Raw genomic sequence first — 22641 nt, forward strand, 5'->3', positions numbered from 1 at the left:
CATGTTCTGGCGCTGCTGAAACTATGCGCCTTGACTAACGCAGTGCTAAGGTGGATGTTAGAATTGGACATGGCAGTGATCTTACTTGCTGGAATATTTTATATTAATGAATGCAGTGATTCTTCTGCGAGGGGTAGACGCAGTATTTGTTTGTTGTTTATATATTTCGGTTACTAACTTGATTTATGTGGGGTAGCTGCACATACAGAGGATATAGAAGGGTATAGCCATATGAGATTGAATTTTTGGATATCTATGCATGTTTTAAAGATGAGTAGCTGTCATATAACGGAACCACTGATTTACAGCGAACGTGCGCATTCGTACAAAAAAGTCCAGACAATCGATTATTCATCTCTGGGATCCCGTCAAAGTACAGTTAAGGGACGACCGTTTGAGAGTCCCACTACGCAGGTAGGTTGTCGGTCTGGTGGCTGCCTGCCTCCCATGGCTGCCTTCCTGCCCCGTGTAGGCACTGGTCCAACTTGTGGGCGTATCCTGTTCAAGCCCTTTGGGAACTCAGACCAGAAAGGGCGAGTTCACCTGGATATGGATAGACGGTGACAGAAAAAATGATCAGTACAACTTGAACAAAGTTGCCGGATCTTGGGTCATGGAACTTGTGAGGAGATGATGCGGTTCTGTTATAAACACTGAAGTGATCATTTTTTGATGGGTTGGAGAGGAGGATTTTGAAGGAATTCCCCAAAAGTAAGAAAAAAAAAAGAGGTTTTAAAGATCTTGGGCGTCAAAGGACGCGAGCGCATTGAAAATAAGTACTTCTTATTTCTCTTTTTTTTTTCTCCAGTGACTGAAATCGTGTGGTAAGAGTGTAATGAACTCTTTTGCCTTATTCTCCACTTCCCTTCGCACAACCTTCGGCAGGTGGGCGGAGGAGGATGGAGGGGTTGCTTGAAGGCAATCTTTTTGGGTGGAGTATGTGAGTTTTGCCTCTTGATTATAATACTTGGGAGGTGAAATATGGCCTCATAAATACGTATGCACATCACCTCTATTTATGTTTAGCTTCGAATTTATTGATGGAAAATAGAAAAGAATGAAAAGATAAAACTATTAGCTGTCGATGTGAGAGATTTCTTTTATTTAATTTCTTTTCCTTTAGTTACAAGGCTTTTAAGGCACAGGTTTACTTTGAAATAGGTTCAGTTGCTTATATCCGTAGACCAGTTCAGTTTTATTTTCAAGTAGATGGAACCATGAGGCCAGTGGGTACATTATCTTGATTTTTAAATTAGCTTGCCGGAATGACCAGGGCGCTGTAATGGATGTCTTTTGTTGGAAGCAATTTTGCCTTTGGTCACAAATGCAGTCGTTCCAAAAGTTTTTAAATAACATTACCCTGGCCTGCAAATGAAGGAAGAATTTAGACTATTATTTTAAAAGGACCGAAGGTTAAGACAATTTAGCGGAAAACAAACAAGTAAACGAGATTACGAGTTTGTGATATAGCAGCTTAGTTATATTAAGGGATTATGGTTTCATACGAGTAATGCACTCGGCAGTAATTACATTGCGCTTATGATAATGACGGAGATCAAATCAACAACAGCAACAACGGCGACACTAACGTGACGTCGGCTATTTCCCTGCTGCTGCTGCTGCTGCTGCTGCTGCCTTTTTTTCGGGAGGGGGCCTGGCTGGGGAGGGGGCGGGTGGCCCCCGCAGCGTGGTGGTTGCACGCAGAGAGAGAGAGTAGGAAATGGATGGACTTGAGAGAGAGAGAGAAAGATTGAGAGTAGGAAGAGAGAGAGAGAGAGAGAGAGAGAGAGAGAGAGAGAGAGAGAGAACGAAATGGATGGATTAGAGAGAGAGAGAGTACGAAATGGATGGATTAGAGAGAGAGAGAGAGAGTACGAAATGGATGGATTAGAGAGAGAGAAAGATTGAGAGTAGGAACTGGAAGGACTTGAGAGAGAGAGAGAGAGAATAGGAAATGGATGAACTTGAGAGAGAGTAGGAACTGGAAGGATTTGAGAGAGAGAGAGAGAGTAGGAAATGGATGGACTTGAGAGAGAAAAAGAGTAGGAAATGGACGCTCTCTCTCTCTCTCTCTCTCTCTCTCTCTCTCTCTCTCTCTCTCTCTCAAGTCCATCCATTTCCTACTCTTAATCTTTCTCTCGAGTCCATCCATTCCTGCTCTCAATCTTTCTCTTAAGTCCATACATTTCCCTCTCTCTCTCTCTCTCTCTCTCTCTCTCTCTCTCTCTCTCTCTAAGTCTTTCCAGTTCGTACTCTCAATCTTTCTCTCAAGTCCATCCATTTCCTACGAGAGAGAGAGAGAGAGAGAGAGAGAGAGAGAGAGAGAGAGAGAGAGAGAGAGAGAAACATTGCGGAAATATAAATTACTGCGACCGTTGTTACATGACTCCCCTTCAGCCCTGGCAAACAATATTTAGAACGGGATTATCCGAATTACTCTTTTAAGTGAAGCCGATTACGCTCCGGTGTCATTCGCTTCGCTAGGAAGTTTTCGATGTCGTTACCCACCTCTGGAAAAGAAAGAGAGAAAAAAAAAGCGGCCGGGTGATCATGGTGTTTTGAAGTTGGCGTTTTCCTCACAGTACAGTTCTTCAAAGATGGTAACTTGTTTGAGTGGAGATGGCTGTGGTTACTTCTCCAAGTAAATTTAAATTTTTTTTGTCATTGCTTTACGTTACGTGAACTTCATATCATGGTTCTTTGCCTTCGGGTAAATTATATGTAATGTATTTGGCGTTTCGTTGTAAAAGTTAATCCTACTCATATTCAGGTTAACTTTATCTTTTATTAACGAAAAATTTCGGAACATGTCATTATGAAAACTTCTAAATATAGATAAGTTATCTCGGTTTCAAGTTGTGCGTAGTGTTTAGTGAATGCCTTAACTAATACTAAGGCGTTGTGTCGACCCTAAGGCCTCTCATTTATAAAAGGCAGAAGTGGCCCTTGTCTACTTCGTTATAAAAGGCAGAAGTGGCCCCTTTCTACTTATTTATAAAAGGCAGAAAGGGACCTTTTCCACTTATTTATAAAAGGCAGAAATGGCCCTTTCCCATCTATTTATAAATTTATAAAAGGCAGAAATGGCCCTTTTCCACTTATTTAAAAAAGGCAGTAATGGCCCTTTTCCACTTATTTATAAAAGGCAGTAATGGACCTTTTCCACTCATAAAAGGCAGAAGTGGCCTTCTTCCACTTATTTATAAAGGCAGAAGTGGTCCTTTTCCACTTATTTATTAAAGGCAGAAGGGGCCCTTTTCCACTTATTTAAAAAAGGCAGTAATGGCCCATGTCCACTTATTTATAAAAGGCCGGAATGGACCTTTTCCACTCATGAAAGGCAGAAATGGCCCTCTTCCACTTATTTATAAAGGCAGAAGTGGCCCTTTTCCACTTATTTATTAAAGGCAGAAGGGGCCCTTTTCCACTTATTTATTAAAGGCAGAAATGGCCCTTTCCACTTATTTATAAAGGCAGAAGTGGCCCTCTTCCACTTATTTTATAGAGGCAGAAGTGGACCTTTCCGCTTATTTACTAAGGCAGAAGTGGCCCTTTTCCATTAATTTATAAAGGCAGAAACGGCCCTTTTCCAATTATTTATAAAATGCAGAAATACCCTTTTCCACTTAGGCCTATATATTAAGGGGAGAAGTGGCTCTTGTCCACTTATTTATAAAAGGTAGAAATGACCCTTTTCCACATTTATAAAAGGCAGAAGTGGCCCTTTTCCACTTATAAAAGGCAGAAATGGCCCTTTTCCACTTATTTATAAAAGGCAGAAGTGGCCCTTTTCCACGAAGTTACCGCACCGTCAATTGTCGCTTTCGTTTAACGGATCATTACCGAAGCCGTAACCGTATCAATGGAGCAATTAGAACACTCCAGCCATGAGGTTTTCTCAACAAGTTTCATAATGCCAAGTAAGTCATCGCCGACTCGATTATGTAATGGCACAGAGGCTGGCATTACCTCTAATCCCCCGGAATGCAGTGGGAATAACAGGTTTCTTTTCTGGGTGTTCTTAAATGGTGGTCTTGGTTATGGTTCGCGAGAATGGAGGCAGGCAAAGCTTAGGGTGCTGACACCTAACCTATTATTATTATTATTATTATTATTATTGTTGTTGTTACTCAGAAGCTAAATCCTTATTCATATGGAACAAGCTTACAGAACCCATTGTCTTGAAAGTCAAATTTCCAAAGAATATGGTATTATTTTGAAAGAAGTTACAGGAGATATGAAATACAGAAAGAAGAGATCAGTTATTAGAAAAGCAAAAAAATAAATGATAGAGTAAACAGATAAAAATGATAAATAAATTAGTAAAATACAAGGTAAATTCCTTAGGGTAGCACTGCATTGCATGTTGGTATTCTTCAGTGCCAGTTGGTGGTGCTAAGGTTGAAGGTAAAGGTAAAGTTAGTGATGTTTCCTTTATGTCTTTTAGATCGTTTAATGTGGATTTTATTTTAGATTGGCTTTCTTTATTTCGCCATGTCTTTTATTTCTCTCTTGTTAGTTTCTTGTGTTACACTGACTTCCATGGTGGTGTAAGTTGCTCCTTGGTACTTTTAATTATTTCATTTTTGTGGCGTGGTTAACTGTACCCGTCAATTTTGTATGTGTTGTGCTTTATCCACCCGCTTCAGCTTATATTTAGATGTGTTAATAAGCCGTTTTCATTCCTTTTTTCCTACTCGCTTGCATGCACTCACGTACACACAACATACAAGCATAAGTTTTTTTTTAGTTTTCTATAAAAGAAAGCTATTGAGATGGCTGTTTGTCTGTCCGTCCGCCCTCAGATCTTGAAAACTACTGAGGCTAGAGGGCTGCAAACTGGTATGTTGATCATCCACCCTCCAGTCATCAGAAATACCAAATTGCAGTAGTTTTTATTTTATGTAAGGTCACAGTAAGCCATGGTCGTGCGTCAGGCACCGCTATAGGTGCCAACAACACAGGCCATCACCAGGCCGTAGCTGAAAGTTTCATGGGCCGCGGCTGAGAGTTTCATGGGCCGTGGCTGAAGGTTTCATACAGCATTATACGCTGTAAAGAAAACTCGATTGCGCCGAAGAAACTTCGGCGCATTTTTTACTTGTCATATATCGTTCTACATGTGATGCGAACGTTGTTGTTGTTGATAATGATACGATGCAGCTCATTGTAGTGATGAAGGCGGTTTTGTACTGTCCACAAAAATGTCGCCACAGCTCACGTGCACTTATTCCAGGTTGCGTGCAACCTACTTAAGCAAGTAGTTTTGTTAACACTCTTTAACAGGGTTATCTAGGGGACTTGTCCCTGTCTTAACGAGAACGTTTTTGGCCACGCAGGTTTTGTTGATTGCCTTGTTGTGAAAGTATTTCTCGAGCTTTAATTCTAGACATTCTTTGCCCGTGAGTCTGGACGTTGAAGTGTTTCTTTTACACGGAGAAGCTTTTTTTCGGCTTCATTCACTGTTTATAGTTAGAAATATAGGATCTTTCCTAGGCAGTGACCCCCAAGGGTTTTAACCCGGTATATGCATCCGCCTTTGCGACGTGTTTGATATAAGACCGCTGGGGATGACCGTAAAAACATAAACAAAAGACTGTAAATATCACAAAGATAATGACCCCCCAGAAATATAGTCCTAGATAACGAACCCCGAAAACCCGGGGGGCGGGGTCACTATCTATGAAAGATCCGAAATGTATTGCTAAATATTTAAAATTCTTTGACAGTATTCAACAACGGGAGCTGTATATGGAGCGTACTGTGATTGGGCAGATGTTGGGAAATTTATTTACCTCAAGAAAAGTTTTTTTACATCCCAGATTCACATCCAACGTTCATTGAGTGTAGCATAGTTTTTTTTTTGTATATTTTCAACATTAAATTTTGTATACTTGGAGTTCGGTAAACTTTCATAAAGTGCAAAATTTTCTTGATTCTACCGAGCTATTTCTTAAACCACTACTTACTTTTTTTTCTTGCTTTCAAAGCACATGTATATTTTTATATTTGTTGGAATAAAACGTCGTGTATATATATATATATATATATATATATATATATATATATATATATATATATATATATATATATGTGTGTGTGTGTGTGTGTGTGTGTGTGTGTGTGTGTGTGTTTTTGTTTGTGTGTGTGTGTGTGTGTGTATTTTTTATAAAATTATTGCCGTTAGTAGATAAAATGCATAAATGTTTAAAATCTGTGCATGGAATATCATTGCTTCCGGCATCTATTTCATGCTTGTAATTCATTACTGATATTTTCGTGCGACTGTGTCTTAAAAAGGACATGTCTCCATAAACGCATTGTAAATATCAGTTTACAATGATTTGGATTCAGGAAGCTCATATTTTCAAACCATATTTTTTTTCTCGAGATTAGAAATCAGGGCTGGCCGGGAATAATGAATGGTGGCCATTCAAGCGATTCAGTCATGCGTGGTTTGCATCAGTCTGGGCATTCGGGTGTGGAAATGAGGACACTTACAAATTTCCCTCCTCATTTGTTTTTATGAGGGAAAAAGTCGCCATGTGTATGAGGGTACGTGTGCGTGTGTTTGTAACTGTAACGACAGTCGCAGCTGGCCGAGTGATTTTTAGCATTTTGTTGCTTTATTGGAACGTTTCTCGCGCGCGCTGTAACGAGCTGGTCGCAGATAACGAAGACATCTTGTTTGACTCGTTTTGCAGTTGCTTTCCCTTTGCTTTGCTTGCTCTCACTTTCCGTTTGTGGTATCTCGTAAATTTGCACATGATGAGAGCTAATGTTCGTTTTGTTTTAAATATTGCAGTGCTATATAGTTTTTGCTTTTCTAGAATGTTAATTGAATATTGCGGAATGTTACAGACACGAAGTTTGATTGTTCATACACTTCTCGCCTACCATAATTTAATATTGCAGAATGTTACAAGCACGAAATTTGATTGTTCATATACTTTTCACCACTATTAGGATCGATGGATGTCATGTAATGTTGAGATTGTGAAAACGTGGGAACACAACCAAAAAATTGTTAATGTACAACATCCTGTATGAACACAACAGTAATTTTTTTTTCTACGAAGCACCCGGCCTGCGTAAACCATCATGCCTTTAAAAATTAAGAAGGAACACGGTGAGGAAAAACACGAAGGGGAAAAACTCGCTTACTATATTGCTGTAGTTTAGGGGAAAACTCGCTGTCTAGCGACGCAAAATCTCAATTATTAAAAATAAAGTCTGGGGGAAATTCGGGCCGCAGCAGCCGCGGGCATTTCTCCTCAGATTATTGTGCCAGATGAAGGGACCGAGTTAAAAAGAACCGGAATGGGAATTATAATGAAGAGGAACTGAAGAGGGCAAAGAAAGGCATTCCCATTGCAAACGCAAATGAAATAAAATCCGGGATAAGGACAAGCGTTTAACAAGGTTACTCAAGTTCGGGGAAGCGGAGTTTGAGCTTGTCATTATGCAGTGGTTCTGTGTGGGTTGTGGGTTTTACATGCGTTATCAGGTTAGCCCATTTCCTCGTAAACGGATAATAATTAAGGTAAGACCTCCTCCCGAGGTAATTGTGTGATCGTGTATTACGTGAAACGGATTCGAATCTAATAAGGAAATTGGGGTCTCGGTTTAATGCTGGGTCAGGTTAGGTGATTAATACGCGGAGGTTCCCTCGTCTTTTGCGATGAGCGACGTGTTTTGTTCGGGTGATTTATGATTTGGGGAATTTTCAAATTAATTAATGCTTCTTCATTGCGAAAACTGCGGAAACAATAGTCCCTATTGTTTGTGCATATTGTTTTATACGAGAATGTGTCGAGAAAGTGTAAGAGAAAGTTATTTGCATGTAATAAGTTAATATTATGACGGTGTCTCGGACCTGTAGCATTAAGGTTATACAAATCTTTTATGTAAACTGGAAATGTTAGCATTGAGAAATACTAGATTTCCTTTTCAGGATATTCCACCTGAACTTTTCATTGTTGCATGAAGTGCTTTGCTCAGCAAATACAACCTCTCTCTCTCTCTCTCTCTCTCTCTCTCTCTCTCTCTCTCTCTCTCTCTCTCTCTCTCTCTCTCTCTCTCTCTCTCTCTCCTTCCCAAGATCTGCAACGTTGCATTTATACTGGAAATGTAAATACGAGAACATTTTCTGTTAGTAAGGCCAAACTTGTGCAATTGCTGCCGCCTTGTTCGGTGTTGAAAAGACCCGGAGCGGGGTGGAACTGCAATGGTTTCGCGTTTTCCTCCTTTTTTCTTTCAACATTCCAGTTCTCTTGCTCCTTAAAAACGAGGCTTTTAATTTTTTTTTTTTTTTTTTTGTCCTGGTGCTCATTTTCCTTTTAACATTTTCTTTCTTGTCCGGGGTGCGAATATTGAACGAGGAAAGTTAGAATTAGGTTTTTTGTGGCTTTTGGTGTTATGCCTTTAATTTAAAGCGTCGAAAGAGAGAGAGATAGAGAGCTGGGGACGGTGTGAGGGAGAGGGGGAGGGGGTCGTAGGTGAATATTATTATTCTGTTCGATTTTAACTTTTGTAATGTCTTTATATTTCGTTGAGAGAAAAAGGTTATACTTAGCGACTCGAATTAAATTTTTTATTCAGCGTAGTGTTCCTTCTCCTTAATATTCATAGGCCGCAGTAATTTATAGGTTATTGGATCGTTAAACCGCTCTAGAAACTTTGAAGACTCTTCGCAGAAATTAGACTCTTAGCTCATGAAGTGTTCTCAAGGTTTTAAGATGCTCTTGTTGATCATTTTATTAAATACAATTCCTTTTTGACGTTGGGCATTTAATCGGTGTTTATACGAGTTTTCACGTTAAATACTGTTATTTCCTGGTTTTATTTGAATTTATACAGGGATTAGAGAGCTGGTGATCTAAGGTGATGGACTTTTCACTGAGCATTTGATTTTATGATTGTTTTCAAAAGTCAATAAACCTGTAAGAAAATTTAGTTCATTTGCGATTTTTTTTTTCACGAAATCAATCTGTTACATATGTTTTTTATTATTTGGTATACTTGTAGGTAGTTTCTACAGTTCCATTTTTAAATGAGGCAAAAGGCAGCGAACTGGAATGGTAATTTCTGGTCATATTTCTTGCTCAGAAATACTGAAAAGTAAATCAGGTGACGAGACGTAAAAAAAAAAGTCAGAAATGTTTAATTCATTTACAGAACTCGAAAATCATTAAACCCGTACTCCGGAAGTTTACTTTATTGCAGCTTTACAAATATCAGCACAGCTGCATATTTACAGAACGTTACATTGAGTACTGTTCAATCCAGTTTACTTATTGAAAAAAATATTTTGTTTCATTATACGTGTTTTATGGAAAATATATCGGTAAAGGTTTTTTCTCGTCCTTTTTTTTTAATTTAACTTCTTGGCTTAGTTAAAAAGGAAATATTCCTTTCTCGCTAATATACTCCACTAGTAGTACTGGACTAGAAGTGTAGCTTTTTCTACTACCTACCGAACTTCGTTTCCGCCCTTATTATTGCCAGGGAAGCCCTTTAAGTATTATCATCATCTCAGTGTAGGACATCCATTAGATGCCTTGAGCCCCTAGTCAAATTAGTGGGTGGCTACTTTCCAGTCACTGTACTTAAGCACGCGTCCACTTGGAAACTATTAAGAAAGGAATTTACTCCCGTTATGGAAGCTTGCGTCATTTGTGTTTCATTGACTAATAGAAAAGAAGGAGAGGTAAAAAATAAAAACGATTTTTGGATATTCTCTCTGATTTAATACTATTTATAATTTTTATTTTTCTCCGGAGTGAGTCCGTTTTGTTTTTACAGTAGATTTCAGCATCTTTATGTAATTACAGTGGTGTACTATGAATTAGTTTTGGTTCGTGCTGATTTAGTATATAATTTATATTGTCCGGTGCTGTTGGCATAGAATTTCTTTCAAGTTCTACAAAGCTTTAATTTTGAATATTTTTTCAACTTCTACAAAGCTGTAATTCTGAATATTTTTTCAAGTTCTACAAACCTGTAATTCTGAATATAGCATCGCAATAAGTCACAAGAATCTTTCACGCTTTGGCGACGATGAAACACATTGTTACATCATTGCTTCGTGAAATTTGGCTATAGATGGGCCAGAAACCCTAATGGAGCATAGATTTCACTTTCGAGCGTCTGAGAAAATATGTGAGAATTATGAACACGAAATTGGCTGTTAATCAACCTCTCGCAGCCTGGGGCAGACACCCAAATTCGTTTCTTTCGGGCGAGATGTCGTCACTGGGAAAAATTCCTTATTTATTGCTCTCACATTCGACTTCTGCCCTAATTTGTCATTTCTAATGTCCGGTTTCAAAGGGGGTGTGTGTGAAAATGTATCGTTGACATGTGTACACACAGAATGAGATTCGTTTTGGTTATGCTCAGCTTAGGAGTTTTCACGCGGGCCACATTCATTAAGGTGGAATGATGTGTAAAATGAAGGCCATTATTCTTGAAGGGGGAATATGATTTCTGCTACAAGGGAACGGCTGATTAACTGTTGATGTGCGGAGATACTTTGCCAGTGTTACATAGAGTGATACTGCCGTAGCATTTAATTACCTCTTGTCTTTACGACTGCACTGCGAGTTTCCTTAACGAGCCTCTTCGTGGTATTTATGGTAATGATGGGTAATAGTGTTGCGTCATCAGCATTTCCCAGTTACCTTTAATTGCACATCATCGCAAATGGCAATTTGCTGAGCAGCCCGACTGACGAGCTAGGAGTCATTATATGATTCTTCTCTCTCTCTCTCTCTCTCTCTCTCTCTCTCTCTCTCTCTCTCTCTCTCTCTCTCTCTCTTTGAGACTTGCCATCTAGTTGTTTATACGTAAGCGATCCTTGAGGTTTGGTGGCGAATCTAATAGCCGACTGGAATCTGGGAATTATTGTTTAGTGAAAGTTTTCTAGAGAAAGTTAAAGTGAGCGAAAAATAAGAAAAAAATAAGCCTAATTGCATTGCGTCATTCTTATGTTGTGCTGATGTTTCATGATATTTTCTTATATTGAATTTTAATTATTTTTTGTGCAGTAGGCTGCTGTGGCTAATAATTTCATCTCAAGGAAAGTCGGTTAAGGAGCAGATACATCCAGTTCACAGAGAGAGAGAGAGAGAGAGAGAGAGAGAGAGAGAGAGAGAGAGAGAGAGAGAGAGAGAGAGAATGTTGTCGGGGTTGCGGATATTCCTTTTTGAGAGCAGTATCTTCAAGAACAGTAGATGGAGTTCTTTTTTATCGCAGTCAGTTTTATAGAACATTTGGTACAGCGGAAGTGACTCGTAGACCTATATCCATTCCCGAACGCCAGGTCAGTCTTAAAGCTATTCTTTACTCTGGTCAGATGGAGAATATCTCCAGAGCTTGAGTAGCAATATAGCTGGGAAACGGTAACACTTGACGTTTCAATTTACATTCAGCTCGAATAAAAAGATATATGACTGCTGTAAACGCTGGAGTAAAGCTTGGGAATTTTGTTCCATCGCTACTTTAAGACCCGTCGTTTCCAGCTACTTAGAAGCAAGTTTGGACTTCATCTCGGAAGTAGCCTATCGTCACTTAATGCTTTATAGCAGTACTCTCTCTCTCTCTCTCTCTCTCTCTCTCTCTCTCTCTCTCTCTCTCTCTCTCTCTCTCTCTGTTAATAATTTCTAAGCAAATTGCAGTTTAACATCTCAATTGTGTTTATAAATATTTTGGAGTGTACTAAAGTTGACTTGTAACATTTTTCGTGTTATAGTGTATTAAATGATTTTCGCAAAATGGATTGTTTGAAAAGATATATATACATAACCGGTCATGTGTACTCACGTGTACATAGGCTATGTTTGTATGCATTTAAGTGCCGCTAGTAGTGAACGACAGTGCCATGAAGGAGTCGTTCTGCTTCGATGTCAAATTCTTTTTGGGACAACCCCCCCCCCACGTTGTTGATTATTTGGTTATGAAGAAATTGCGTTTTCATTGCCTTTGGCGGTTTGCGGAATTTTTATTTTTTGGGGGTACTATGGGTATGAGTTTTTTTTTTTTAAGTATTTTGAAGTATTTGACTGATGATACAGTTTTTTGTATGGATTCTGTATCGTGATTTGAGAGTTTGTAGGGTTAGTCTTTAACCGGAGGTGATAGAGAAATATGGTTTTCAAATGTATAAACTACTTTCAGTTATGTTTTAAAAATTATATACTTTAGCCTATATCGACAGATGATGGATGGCTAAGAATGAGAAGAAAGTGTACCCTTCCATGTATATTAATGCATACAATCTAATACAGGCTGTATTTCTTTTGATTGCAGGACCATGATCCATAGCTGGTGATGTTGGGCCCAGGATCCGCGGTGCCCCCCATGGAGGGCTTGGCACCCCATAGCCGGACCCTGGCGCCGCCCCTCGTTTCACGCGTGATATCCCTCCTCTCGGTGACGCTACTGCTGCTCCCCGCCCTTGCCGGTGCGGACACGGCCACGTTCCTCACAGAATTGGAGCCCAAAATCATCACTAAGCCAGGTATGTGGTTGTCTGTCCCGAAAGAATAAATAAAGTAATCTTCCTCTTACGGTCATATGTCTCTCTCTCTCTCTCTCTCTCTCTCTCTCTCTCTCTCTCTCTCTCTCTCTCTCTCTCTCTCTCTCTCTCTCTCTCATCCTAATTTAGTAGCATGATCTTAGTAATTATGTAATTCCTCGCCGAACTGGAGTTTGAAATCACCAGTAAGCCAGGTATGTGATTGTCTGTCCTGAAATAATCAAAGAATAAATGTAAGAAAAAGCGTAAAGCTCCTTTTGAAATCATGGGTAAATTTCTCTCTCTCTCTCTCTCTCTCTCTCTCTCTCTCTCTCTCTCTCTCTCTCTCTCTCTCTCTTATATATATATATATATATATATATATATATATATATATATATATATATATATATATATATATATATATATATATATATATATATATATATATATATATATATATATATATATATATATATATATACACATACTACTCTTCCATCTTATAACTCATGCATAATCTCTATAATTTTGTGTTTTGTGTTTATTTTGTGTTGAAAATTCATTATAGTATAGACTCTTTAATGTGATACCTTACGTATTTTCTGTCTCTCTCCTGTGCAAACCTTTTCGCTGTCTGCAATATGTGCACATTTTCCTTCTGTGTTGTAAGTCACTTTCCTGGTTAGTTTTCTGGCTTTGTCTGTCCGTCTGGCCTCGATCTTAAAAACTACTGAGGCTAGAGGGCAGCAAGTTGGTATGTTGATCATCCACCCTCCAGTCATCAAGCATATAAAATTGCAGTCCTCTAGCCTCAGTAGTTTTTATTTTATTCAAGGTTAAAGTTAGCCATAACCGTTCATCTGGCAACGATAAAGGACAGGCTACCGTCGGGCCGTGGTTAAAGATTCATGGGCTGCGGCTCATATTGCATTATACCGAGACCACCGAAAGATAGATCTATTTTCGGTGGCCTTGATTATACGCCGTACAGAATACTCTATTGCGCTGAAGAAACTTCGGCGGATTTTTTACTTGTTTTTATAATGCTGTCGCAGGACAATTATGTTGCGGTTGCATTCTTATTTTGGACCGCGGCGGTGCTGGATCACATTTCTATATTTGGACCCGACATATTTCATCGACGCGAGCCTCCATTACATGGATTAGGAGCGACCAGTATCCCACCCCCCCACCCTGCCCCGTCGCTCTACATGTCTGTAAATTGTATGTTGTATCCATAGACGACAAAATACATAGAAAATGTATCGGATTAAATAGTTTCGACACACGAACGTCTTTTAGCGGCGTGTATTGCGGCTAAAATGGAAGGAGAGAAAAAGGACCTCGATTTAGGTCTGGTCTTACACTATCAATACTGGTCTCCGTCCCTGACGTCGAAGGTTTATCGTAACTTCCAGAGGATATTGCCAGCACAGCAGAATTGCACTGGGGCGTCCTGGCCTTGCTTAGTTTAATAAATTCGTTTGTCCTTCCTCGTTCTTAGGACTTGTTTTGAAGTCGTGATCGTGTCTTGGCGAAGTAAAGAGTACCTCTGTACTTTGGATGTTATTTGTGCTTTGAATTGATAGCTTATACTCAGTGTATTGAAGACTTGAAGCAGTATTAGTAAATTTGATTTTTACATATCGATTTGTTCTGCGTTTAACATTAGCCATCGGATCGTAACTTGAAGCAGTGTTTGTAAATATTTTTTTTAACATATCGATTTATTCTGCATTTAACATTTGTAATCGGACCGTAACCTAAAGCGGTGTTAAATATTTTTTTTTCGTTTACTCATAGATTTATTCTGTTTAACATTAGTCATGGGATCTTAACCTGAAGCAATATTAGTAAATTTTTTTACTTATCGATTTATTCTGCGTTTAATATTAGTCATCGGATCGTAACCTGAAGCAGTATTAGTAAATATTTTTTTTACTTATCGATTTATTCTGCGTTTAACATTAGTAATCGGATCGTAACCTGAAGCAGTGTTAGTGAATATATTTTTTCTTTTTGTTTACTCATAGAATTATTCTGCGTATAACAGTCATGGGATCGTAGCCTGAAGCAATATTTGGAAATATTTTTTTTACATATCGATTTACTCTGCGTTTAACATCAGTCATCGGACCGTAACATGAAGCAGTGTTAGTGAATATACTTTTTCTTTTACTCATAGATTTATGCTGTGTATAACATTAGTCACCAGATCGTAACCTGTATTTCAGAGGAAATGAAGCATGGTGTTTAGAGGCCAGTGTAATCTTTATGAAATGTTTAGAACCTCACGTAACCTCGGGGGAAGGGATTCTGACGGGTAGTGTCTGGTATACATCACGAAACAGTTAGCCAGGGGGATATAATATATTATGAGGGCGCTTTGGTGCCATGGGAGGTTCAGATGCCAAGACTTACTAGTAAACTGTGTATTCGTAAACTGTGTATTCGTAGAGTGCACGAGAGGGAGCTGAGTGTAAGGTATTGGAACTTCTGGCCGTAAACAATCCTCACCTTTAGGTAATTATGGCCAGGTAACCTAAACACGCTGGGAGGTAGTCTCTCTCTCTCTCTCTCTCTCTCTCTCTCTCTCTCTCTCTCTCTCTCTCTCACACACACACACACACACACACACACACACACACACACTTTCCTAGTCTTAGACTGCAGTGACAAAGATGTCTCGGCAACCACGAGATAAAATCTCATGTTTCTTTTCCAAGACTCACGTAACCGTTGCATTCCCTTTCAAGGTAGAGTAAATTTTTATTTTCCGCTCCCATATATTTAAGTCGTGACTAGAATCCATGAAACAGTATAGTTTCGAACTTGGTGTTTTTTTTTTTTTTTTTTTTTTTTTCTCCTCCCGCATTGAAAATGGTATTGCAGTGTAGTCCAGTGTGTCACCATCCCGTTTATGTTGCGAGTGCTACCAGGCAATCCCGAGTGACAAACTAACGCGGGGTTTGGTTCGTTAACGCTTCGCGAGCGTAAAGTTTATCTTTTGATTTTTGAGGAGAGGCGAGCTAAGCTAAGCTAGGTGTGGGTTGAAAAAGTAAATGTTTGGGGGCACCTCAGCTACACACACACACACACACACACACACACAGAGAGAGAGAGAGAGAGAGAGAGAGAGAGAGAGAGAGAGAGAGAGAGAGAGAGAGAGAGAGGTTGGGGGGGAGCAGGACGGCCCTTATGTGGGCAAGCTTGACCCCTGGACGGATAAGGTTACGGCTAAAATTACCTGACCCTGCTTACCGTTTCATTTACCAACTGCTGATTACCATAAAATTTGCTTAGCATTTCAGCTTTAAAATATCCTCCGTGAAATACCATTATTATTATTATTATTATTATTATTATTATTATTATTATTATTATTATTATTATTATTATTATTATTATTGTGATGACGATGATTATGACGATGACGGTAGATTTGGTAAAATGTTGACCTTTACCTGCAACTGTAATGATTTAGAATTGTAAAGCCCGTATACTTCATGTAGGCACAATAGAAATCTGCTTTTTCCCCAATTCTCCATTATTCGGTATTGACCTCTATCAAGTATGACGATGCCGTAAATATTGACCCAACGAGATGAATGCTTGGGCCGGCGGAGACCCCCATAAGATAATTTAAGGTCCCTGTGGTTCCCCAGGGTGCACGGGGAAGAGGGGGCGTTCGTTCAAATTGATGGGGGCTGGGGTTTCATTACCCGTATGGGTTGATATATGTAGTGTTAATCATGAATAAGGTGGTTGTATTACCTTTATTTATGGGTCATATCATGAGGGGAGTTGATATCGTTGCGGAAGATCTCTGTGCGATGAATATTGAATGGTTGGTGTTATGAGGTCTCACGTGTATAGGTCGGTGGCGTTGATTGGTTATATACTTTGAAGAAGGCGACTGTTGATTGGTTATATACTTTGAAGAAGGCGACTGTTGATTGGTGATATACTTTGAAGAAGGTGACTGTTGATTGGTTATATACTTTGAAGAAGCCGACTCAAGGCGACTGTTGATTGGTTATATACTTTGAAGAAGGCGACTGTTGATTGGTGATATACTTTGAAGAAGGTGACTGTTGATTGGTTATATACTTTGAAGAAGCCGACTCTTGATTGGTTATATACTTTGAAGAATGCGACTGTTGATTGGTTATATACTTTGAAGAAGGCGACTGTTGATTGGTGATATACTTTGAAGAAGGTGACTGTTGATTGGTTATATACTTTGAAGAAGCCGACTCTTGATTGGTTATATACTTTGAAGAAGGCGAATGTTGATTGGTTATATACTTTGAAGAGGGCGACTGTTGATTGGTGATATACTTTGAAGAAGGTGACTGGTGATTGGTTATATACTTTGAAGAAGCCGACTGTTGATTGGTTATATACTTTGAAGAAGGCGACTGTTGATTGGTTATATACTTTTGAAGAAGGCGACTGTTGATTGGCTATACACTTTGAAAAAGGTGACTGTTGATTGGTTATATACTTTGAAGAAGGCAACTGTTGATTGGTTAGATACGGTACTTTGAAGAAGGCTGTTGATTGGTTATATACTTTGAAGAAGGCTGTTGATTGGTTATATATTTTTGAAGAAGGCGACTGTTGATTGGTTATATACTTTGAAGAAGGCTGTTGATTGGTTATATATTTTTGAAGAAGGCGACTGTTGATTGGTTATATACTTTGAAGAAGGCGACTTTGTTGCCTTTATGTAGAGCCCCCCCCCCCATACACACACACACACACTCTCTCTCTCTCTCTCTCTCTCTCTCTCTCTCTCTCTCTCTCTCTCTCTCTCTCCCTTTCTCTGAAATGTAGCTGCTGTAGGGTAACCCAGACAAGTGAGTTAAATAAAGAAGTCAAAAGAGCAGGTAAAAGGGAAAATGGCTGAAAAACAGGCTATCAGAGATCTAGTACAGCTAACCAGATTTTTATCACTGGACCAGTTATGGAGATATTAAGAAGCTTTGTAGTTAGGTGTAGGGTGAAGTTCGATGCCATAGAGTATAACTATTAAGACATAGAATATAATTGTTATAATTCATTGAAAAGAATGGCTGTTTGTGTATGCTACGTAGTTAATACTGTGCTTTTTCTTGAGTAACCCAGAGTGAAACAGACCTGCAATAAACTGTCATAATGGAACATTCGTAATAAGAAAAGCCGTGAAAATGGAGACGAGAAGAAATTTATAACAGGTGGTGATAAATTTTCAAGAAAATCCTACCAAATATGCCAAAGAAATGAAAAGTTTTACTTCATTGTCAAAAACCAAAGAATGAAAGTCGTCATAGTGTAGGGGCTGTGACAAATCCCACGTTTTGAGAACATTGGTGTATAGGTACTGTCGTAAAACGACAAATAAGACATTTCAGATGATAAATATCCTGAAAAAAAAAAGCCGAGAACTCCAGTCAAGTAAAGCGCCCTTGATAAAGGCAGCAGTGTTTTCCATTGTGTTGATAAATTGGGCAAACGTAGGAGCGCCGAGAAGGGCCCCACGGATTAAAGTCCAACAAGAGAAATGGTCCGTTACGGCCTGTATATATGTCATACTCTGTCTTCTGGGTCTTGTAATCCTATTGGACCGAGGATAGTGCTAATGCTTTTTAAATGTTTTCCTTCGGGTTTTCCAAATGGTTGCTGAAGTCCAGTTTGCCGTATTGACTCTTGTACAGATTAAACTATATATATATATATATGCAGTATATATATATATATATATATATATATATATATATATATATATATATATATATATATATATATATATATATATATATATATTATATATATTATATATATATATAATATATATATATATGTATGTGTGTGGGTGTTCTCTGATTCGTTTCAGAAGAAGAATAGGGCGTGGTGAAAATCGTGCTGAAGGAAGGTTTGTTTTAAAAGTTTCCGTGTTAAAAGAATTTACTGCTTAATTGCTGGAAATAAAAAAAAAAAATAGAAAAAAGCCAAGGCAAGGGAAACATTCTCACCATTGTTGGTGGCCTATTCTCTAAGATCACGTAAATTTTCAGTGCATTATTTTCTGATCTTGACCTAAATTTTTGGTGCTTTTCGTCGTAAGGTGTTTGCCGAGCGCTAAACTGTATGAGAGAGAGAGAGAGAGAGAGAGAGAGAGAGAGAGAGAGAGAGAGAGAGAGAGAGAGAGAGAGAGAGAGAGGTGAAAAGCTCACATTCGTGCCGGTTAGTGTATATTTATTTAAGTGGTCCTTTTGAGCTGAATAACTTTTTGTTCTGTGACTGAAATGTTCAAGATGGTAAATTGAGACTGATTTTTAAGTAAAAAAGTCAGACACTCAAGTTGTAGATACAAAGCTCTCCGGTTTAGCATGTGCGTGTTTGCGCACGCACGAGATTTGCATACGCCAGACAACCGTCTTGAAGGTTATTTGGAACAGCGTGGGAAAGGCAAACAACCGAGAGAGAGAGAGAGAGAGAGAGAGAGAGAGAGATTCTGGTGTAATATTCTGACCCTCATGCCCTATCCAGTGATAGAACTGGTTTCTTTCGTTTAGTTAAGCGTCCAAGCGCATTGAAAGCAATTTGCTTGACACTTGTTACTGCTTGATGTTTATTGATGACGAAACCGAGATCTGAAATCGCTGGAGACATCTGGTGGACACTTGCGTCACTGGCACGAGAGAAATGAAATTGAAAACTCGCAAGTGTTGGTGTCTGATGTTAGAAACGCAATTCATTGCTTACGTGTTTGTACATAGGTGACTTCTTGTCGAGTGTCTAGAAACCGCTTGCGTTATGCTTGGGTTGGCAAGCGATTGTTGTCAGGCGTTCAGAATGTTGTTACTGATTCAGTGATTTAAAAGGAATGGAGCTGAAATTTCTTCCCGTTAAAAATATAGAAGTGAAAGTTGCATAAAAAGGTATATCTCTTCAAAATGCTCTATAATACAAGTTCCAGCGCCTTCTCTTGCGCTTGTAGTCGACAGGTGGTCGAAGGATTACCACATAATGGCGCTTGCGTTTTTGAGTCTGCTGGCGTCGTTACGTCATCACTTCATTAGATGTGAATGTGAATGTCAGAGAACCCAATCATGAATCTTGACATTATATAAGCATGAATTTGCAAGTCGGCTTCATCCGTTACTGATATTAGGTCTGGACTTTTCCCGTGGGTCCTCGGAGCGGCCTTCCCATTCACACCCCAGGAGTAACGAAAATTAATATAGTCAGGGATTTATGATTGATGAAGTTGCTGATGTATGTCGCTCTTAGTAAAGTACTGCGGCCCTAACCATACACCTTGTGGTATGTACATATGCTTGCTTGCTCCCGCCACCTTTTTTCACTGCAATCCTGGCAAAACGGCTTCATTTTTTTCAAAGAGCGAATACTGGTTCTAGCGACTCGTTGGGTGGGGGAAGGGAGGGTTAGTGGGTTTTATAAGGCGGTGTTCCCCGTATTTGGTTCGTTGAGATCTCGTTAAGAAAAAGTATTGCAAGTGCAGTGGTCGTATGTTAACATAGGAATTTTTTCTTGGTCATTAAGTCTGCTGTATCGTAGATGGCGAAATAGACATATCTTTGGCACTTTCGTGAAACTGGTTTTTATCTATATTTTCATTCAGCTGTTTATATAATATATATATATATATATATATATATATATATATATATATATATATATATATATATATATATATATATATATATATATATATATATATATATCATACACACATATACAGAATGTATTCAGTAATGGAGGTTTTGGGCAGATGATATGATGTCAACCCGTAATTGCATTTAAGCAGTAAATCAAGTTCATTTGGCGTTGAGCAGATGACAGTAAGACTCGTTGGAAAAACAAACGCTTCATAGTTCAAGTTTGCCTTTATTTAGGAGTCGGCATTCGAAGGCAGCAAAAGGTTACGAAGTTACTGGTGGTAATGAACTCTTATTAACAAGTAAAAAATGCGCCGAAGTTTCTTCGGCGCAATAGAGTTTTCTGTACAGCGTATAATGCTGTATGAACTCTCAGCCAGGACCCATGAAACTCTCAACCACGGTCCGGTGGTGGCCTGCGTTGTTGGCACCTATAGCGGTGCCTGACGCACGATCTTGGGTAACTTGAATCTTAAATAAAACAAAAAATTACTGAGGCTATACAGGGCTGCAATTTGGTATGTTTGATGACTGGAGGGTGGATGATCAGCATACCAATTTGCAGCCCTCTAGCCTCAGTGGTTTTTAAGATCTGAGGGCGGACAGACAAACAGCCACTTCAATAATTTTCTTTCACAGAAAACCAAAAATGAGGATCTCTCTCTCTCTCTCTCTCTCTCTCTCTCTCTCTCTCTCTCTCTCTCTCTCTCTCTCTCTCTCATATAGACATTTGTACAGCAAGGACTGCATTGGTTTGGAGTCCCCGTGTGCGTTTGCTACTCTGGAAATGTTTTATTTACTTTCATGGCTTTGCGTATTAGTCCGTTTTTAATCTTCTTTCGCCATTTTTTTTTGTTGCTGTTGGGTTTCTTTTTTTTTTCAAATCGATGTGCGGGTTACATTTATTTACAGTGCGCTCTTTCGGTTATTTTGGGGTTTCGAAGGACCCTTTAGGGGCTAGTGTTTTGCGGAGGATTTGTAAATGTAAAGGTTGCAGTATATATATATATATATATATATATATATATATATATATATATATATATATATATATATATATATATATATATATATATATATATATTGAGAGAAATTATCTCGTGAAATATTCGTAATGGTTTTGTCTTAACGAACCGTTTGTAAACTAAGTACGGAGTTGAAAACTTTCCCCACAATGAAATGTATTGACAGTAAAAATTAGTAGTTTGCCGTACAGCATTTATTTTCGCTCCTCCTATATGCTGTCGTGTGGCATCTACTAACTGACGTGTCCTTTGGTTTGTGTATCTGCCTACCCAGCCCTGTAAATGTTTTTTTTTTTTTTTTTGTGGTGGATGCAAGATTCAGTGTCGGGGTCATAAATAGTGGTCAGAGCTCGAATATGAACTTCATCTGGGCCATGAATTTTGTATCACAAGAGACAGAGGCTCCATATTGAATTCTTGCCATGGATCCAGTGATGTCAAGGTCACACTTAAACTTAAAGGTCAGAGGTCAAATAGGACTCGGCAATTGTGTGGGCCATTATTTCTCATCCATTTCTTGTTGTATAACATGTTTAGTTGTATTGATTTAAAACAGAATATTGAAAAGGGACCAGGTTTAATTCATCTCTCAAATTGAACCAGATTTAGGTCATATTCCCTTGAATTGATGTTGTTGTTGCAAAAACTTGTCAGCAACTTTTTTTAACATTGGAGAATCACATAGCCATGTCATATGACCGTTGTTTTTACTAGACGTAAGAAAAATAAGTTAAAAAGTGAACAGAAACTTATTAATGGTATATAACTTTTTACAAGTCACATTACAGCAGTTTATTTTTCTGAACGTAAGAAAAAATAACATTAGAAAGAGAACCTTTAGTTTAGGGATAAGAGTAAGAGAGTGTTCATTATTGGCTGGGGAGAAAACTACCAATGGCGCCTTTCATCAGAGGATCTTGCACGTGGTGCAGGATGTCTTTTTTTTTTTTTTTTTTTTTTTTTTTTTTTTTTTTGTTAAGAAGGACGACTTCCCTGGTCTCGGTCTAGACGGTGTTTTTCGGGCTAACTGAGATGCTTGTTGAAATTGAGTGTGTGTGTGTGTGTGTTTGTGTGTGTGGTGGTGGTGGTGTTGTTGTTTATGGTTAAAGTGGCGTTATGCCAGCACGGGCTTTTGCTCATAGAACAGCGCGTAAATGTTGATGTGTGTGTGTGTGTTTCTCGTTTTTAATTGTATTGTTTCTTGGGTGATAAGAAACTTGGATGCGTGCTGTTTTGTTACTATAACAAGCATGCTTCCAACTTTAATAATTGCAGAATTTATGGATTTACTGTGTATTTTTCACATTCATGGACTAATGTAGGTTTATGGACTGTATTGAGAATATTAATCAAGCTAAAAGTAGGCGCTCGAATCTAGTAATCAAAGTCCAAAGGTTCCTTGGACCTTGCTGGTAATGAGAAATGTCTC

The 22641-nt window shown here is 38.7% G+C and overlaps 1 protein-coding gene across 5 annotated transcripts in view; it reads left to right on the forward strand.

Annotated features, from left to right (window-relative positions):
• The window catches only part of LOC136843119 (semaphorin-1A-like), a 427461-nt gene that overhangs the window by 42474 nt on the left and 362346 nt on the right, over nucleotides 1–22641 (forward strand). For all 5 annotated transcript variants that reach the window (XM_067111151.1, XM_067111154.1, XM_067111152.1 and 2 more), the window contains exon 2: nucleotides 12310–12520. In XM_067111151.1, the coding sequence (XP_066967252.1) occupies nucleotides 12331–12520 (190 nt within the window). In that variant the 5' untranslated portion in view covers nucleotides 12310–12330. The remainder of the gene's footprint in view (nucleotides 1–12309; nucleotides 12521–22641) is intronic.

The sequence above is a fragment of the Macrobrachium rosenbergii genome, chromosome 11 (genome assembly GCF_040412425.1).
Source record: "Macrobrachium rosenbergii isolate ZJJX-2024 chromosome 11, ASM4041242v1, whole genome shotgun sequence".
Classification (NCBI taxonomy): domain Eukaryota; kingdom Metazoa; phylum Arthropoda; class Malacostraca; order Decapoda; family Palaemonidae; genus Macrobrachium; species Macrobrachium rosenbergii.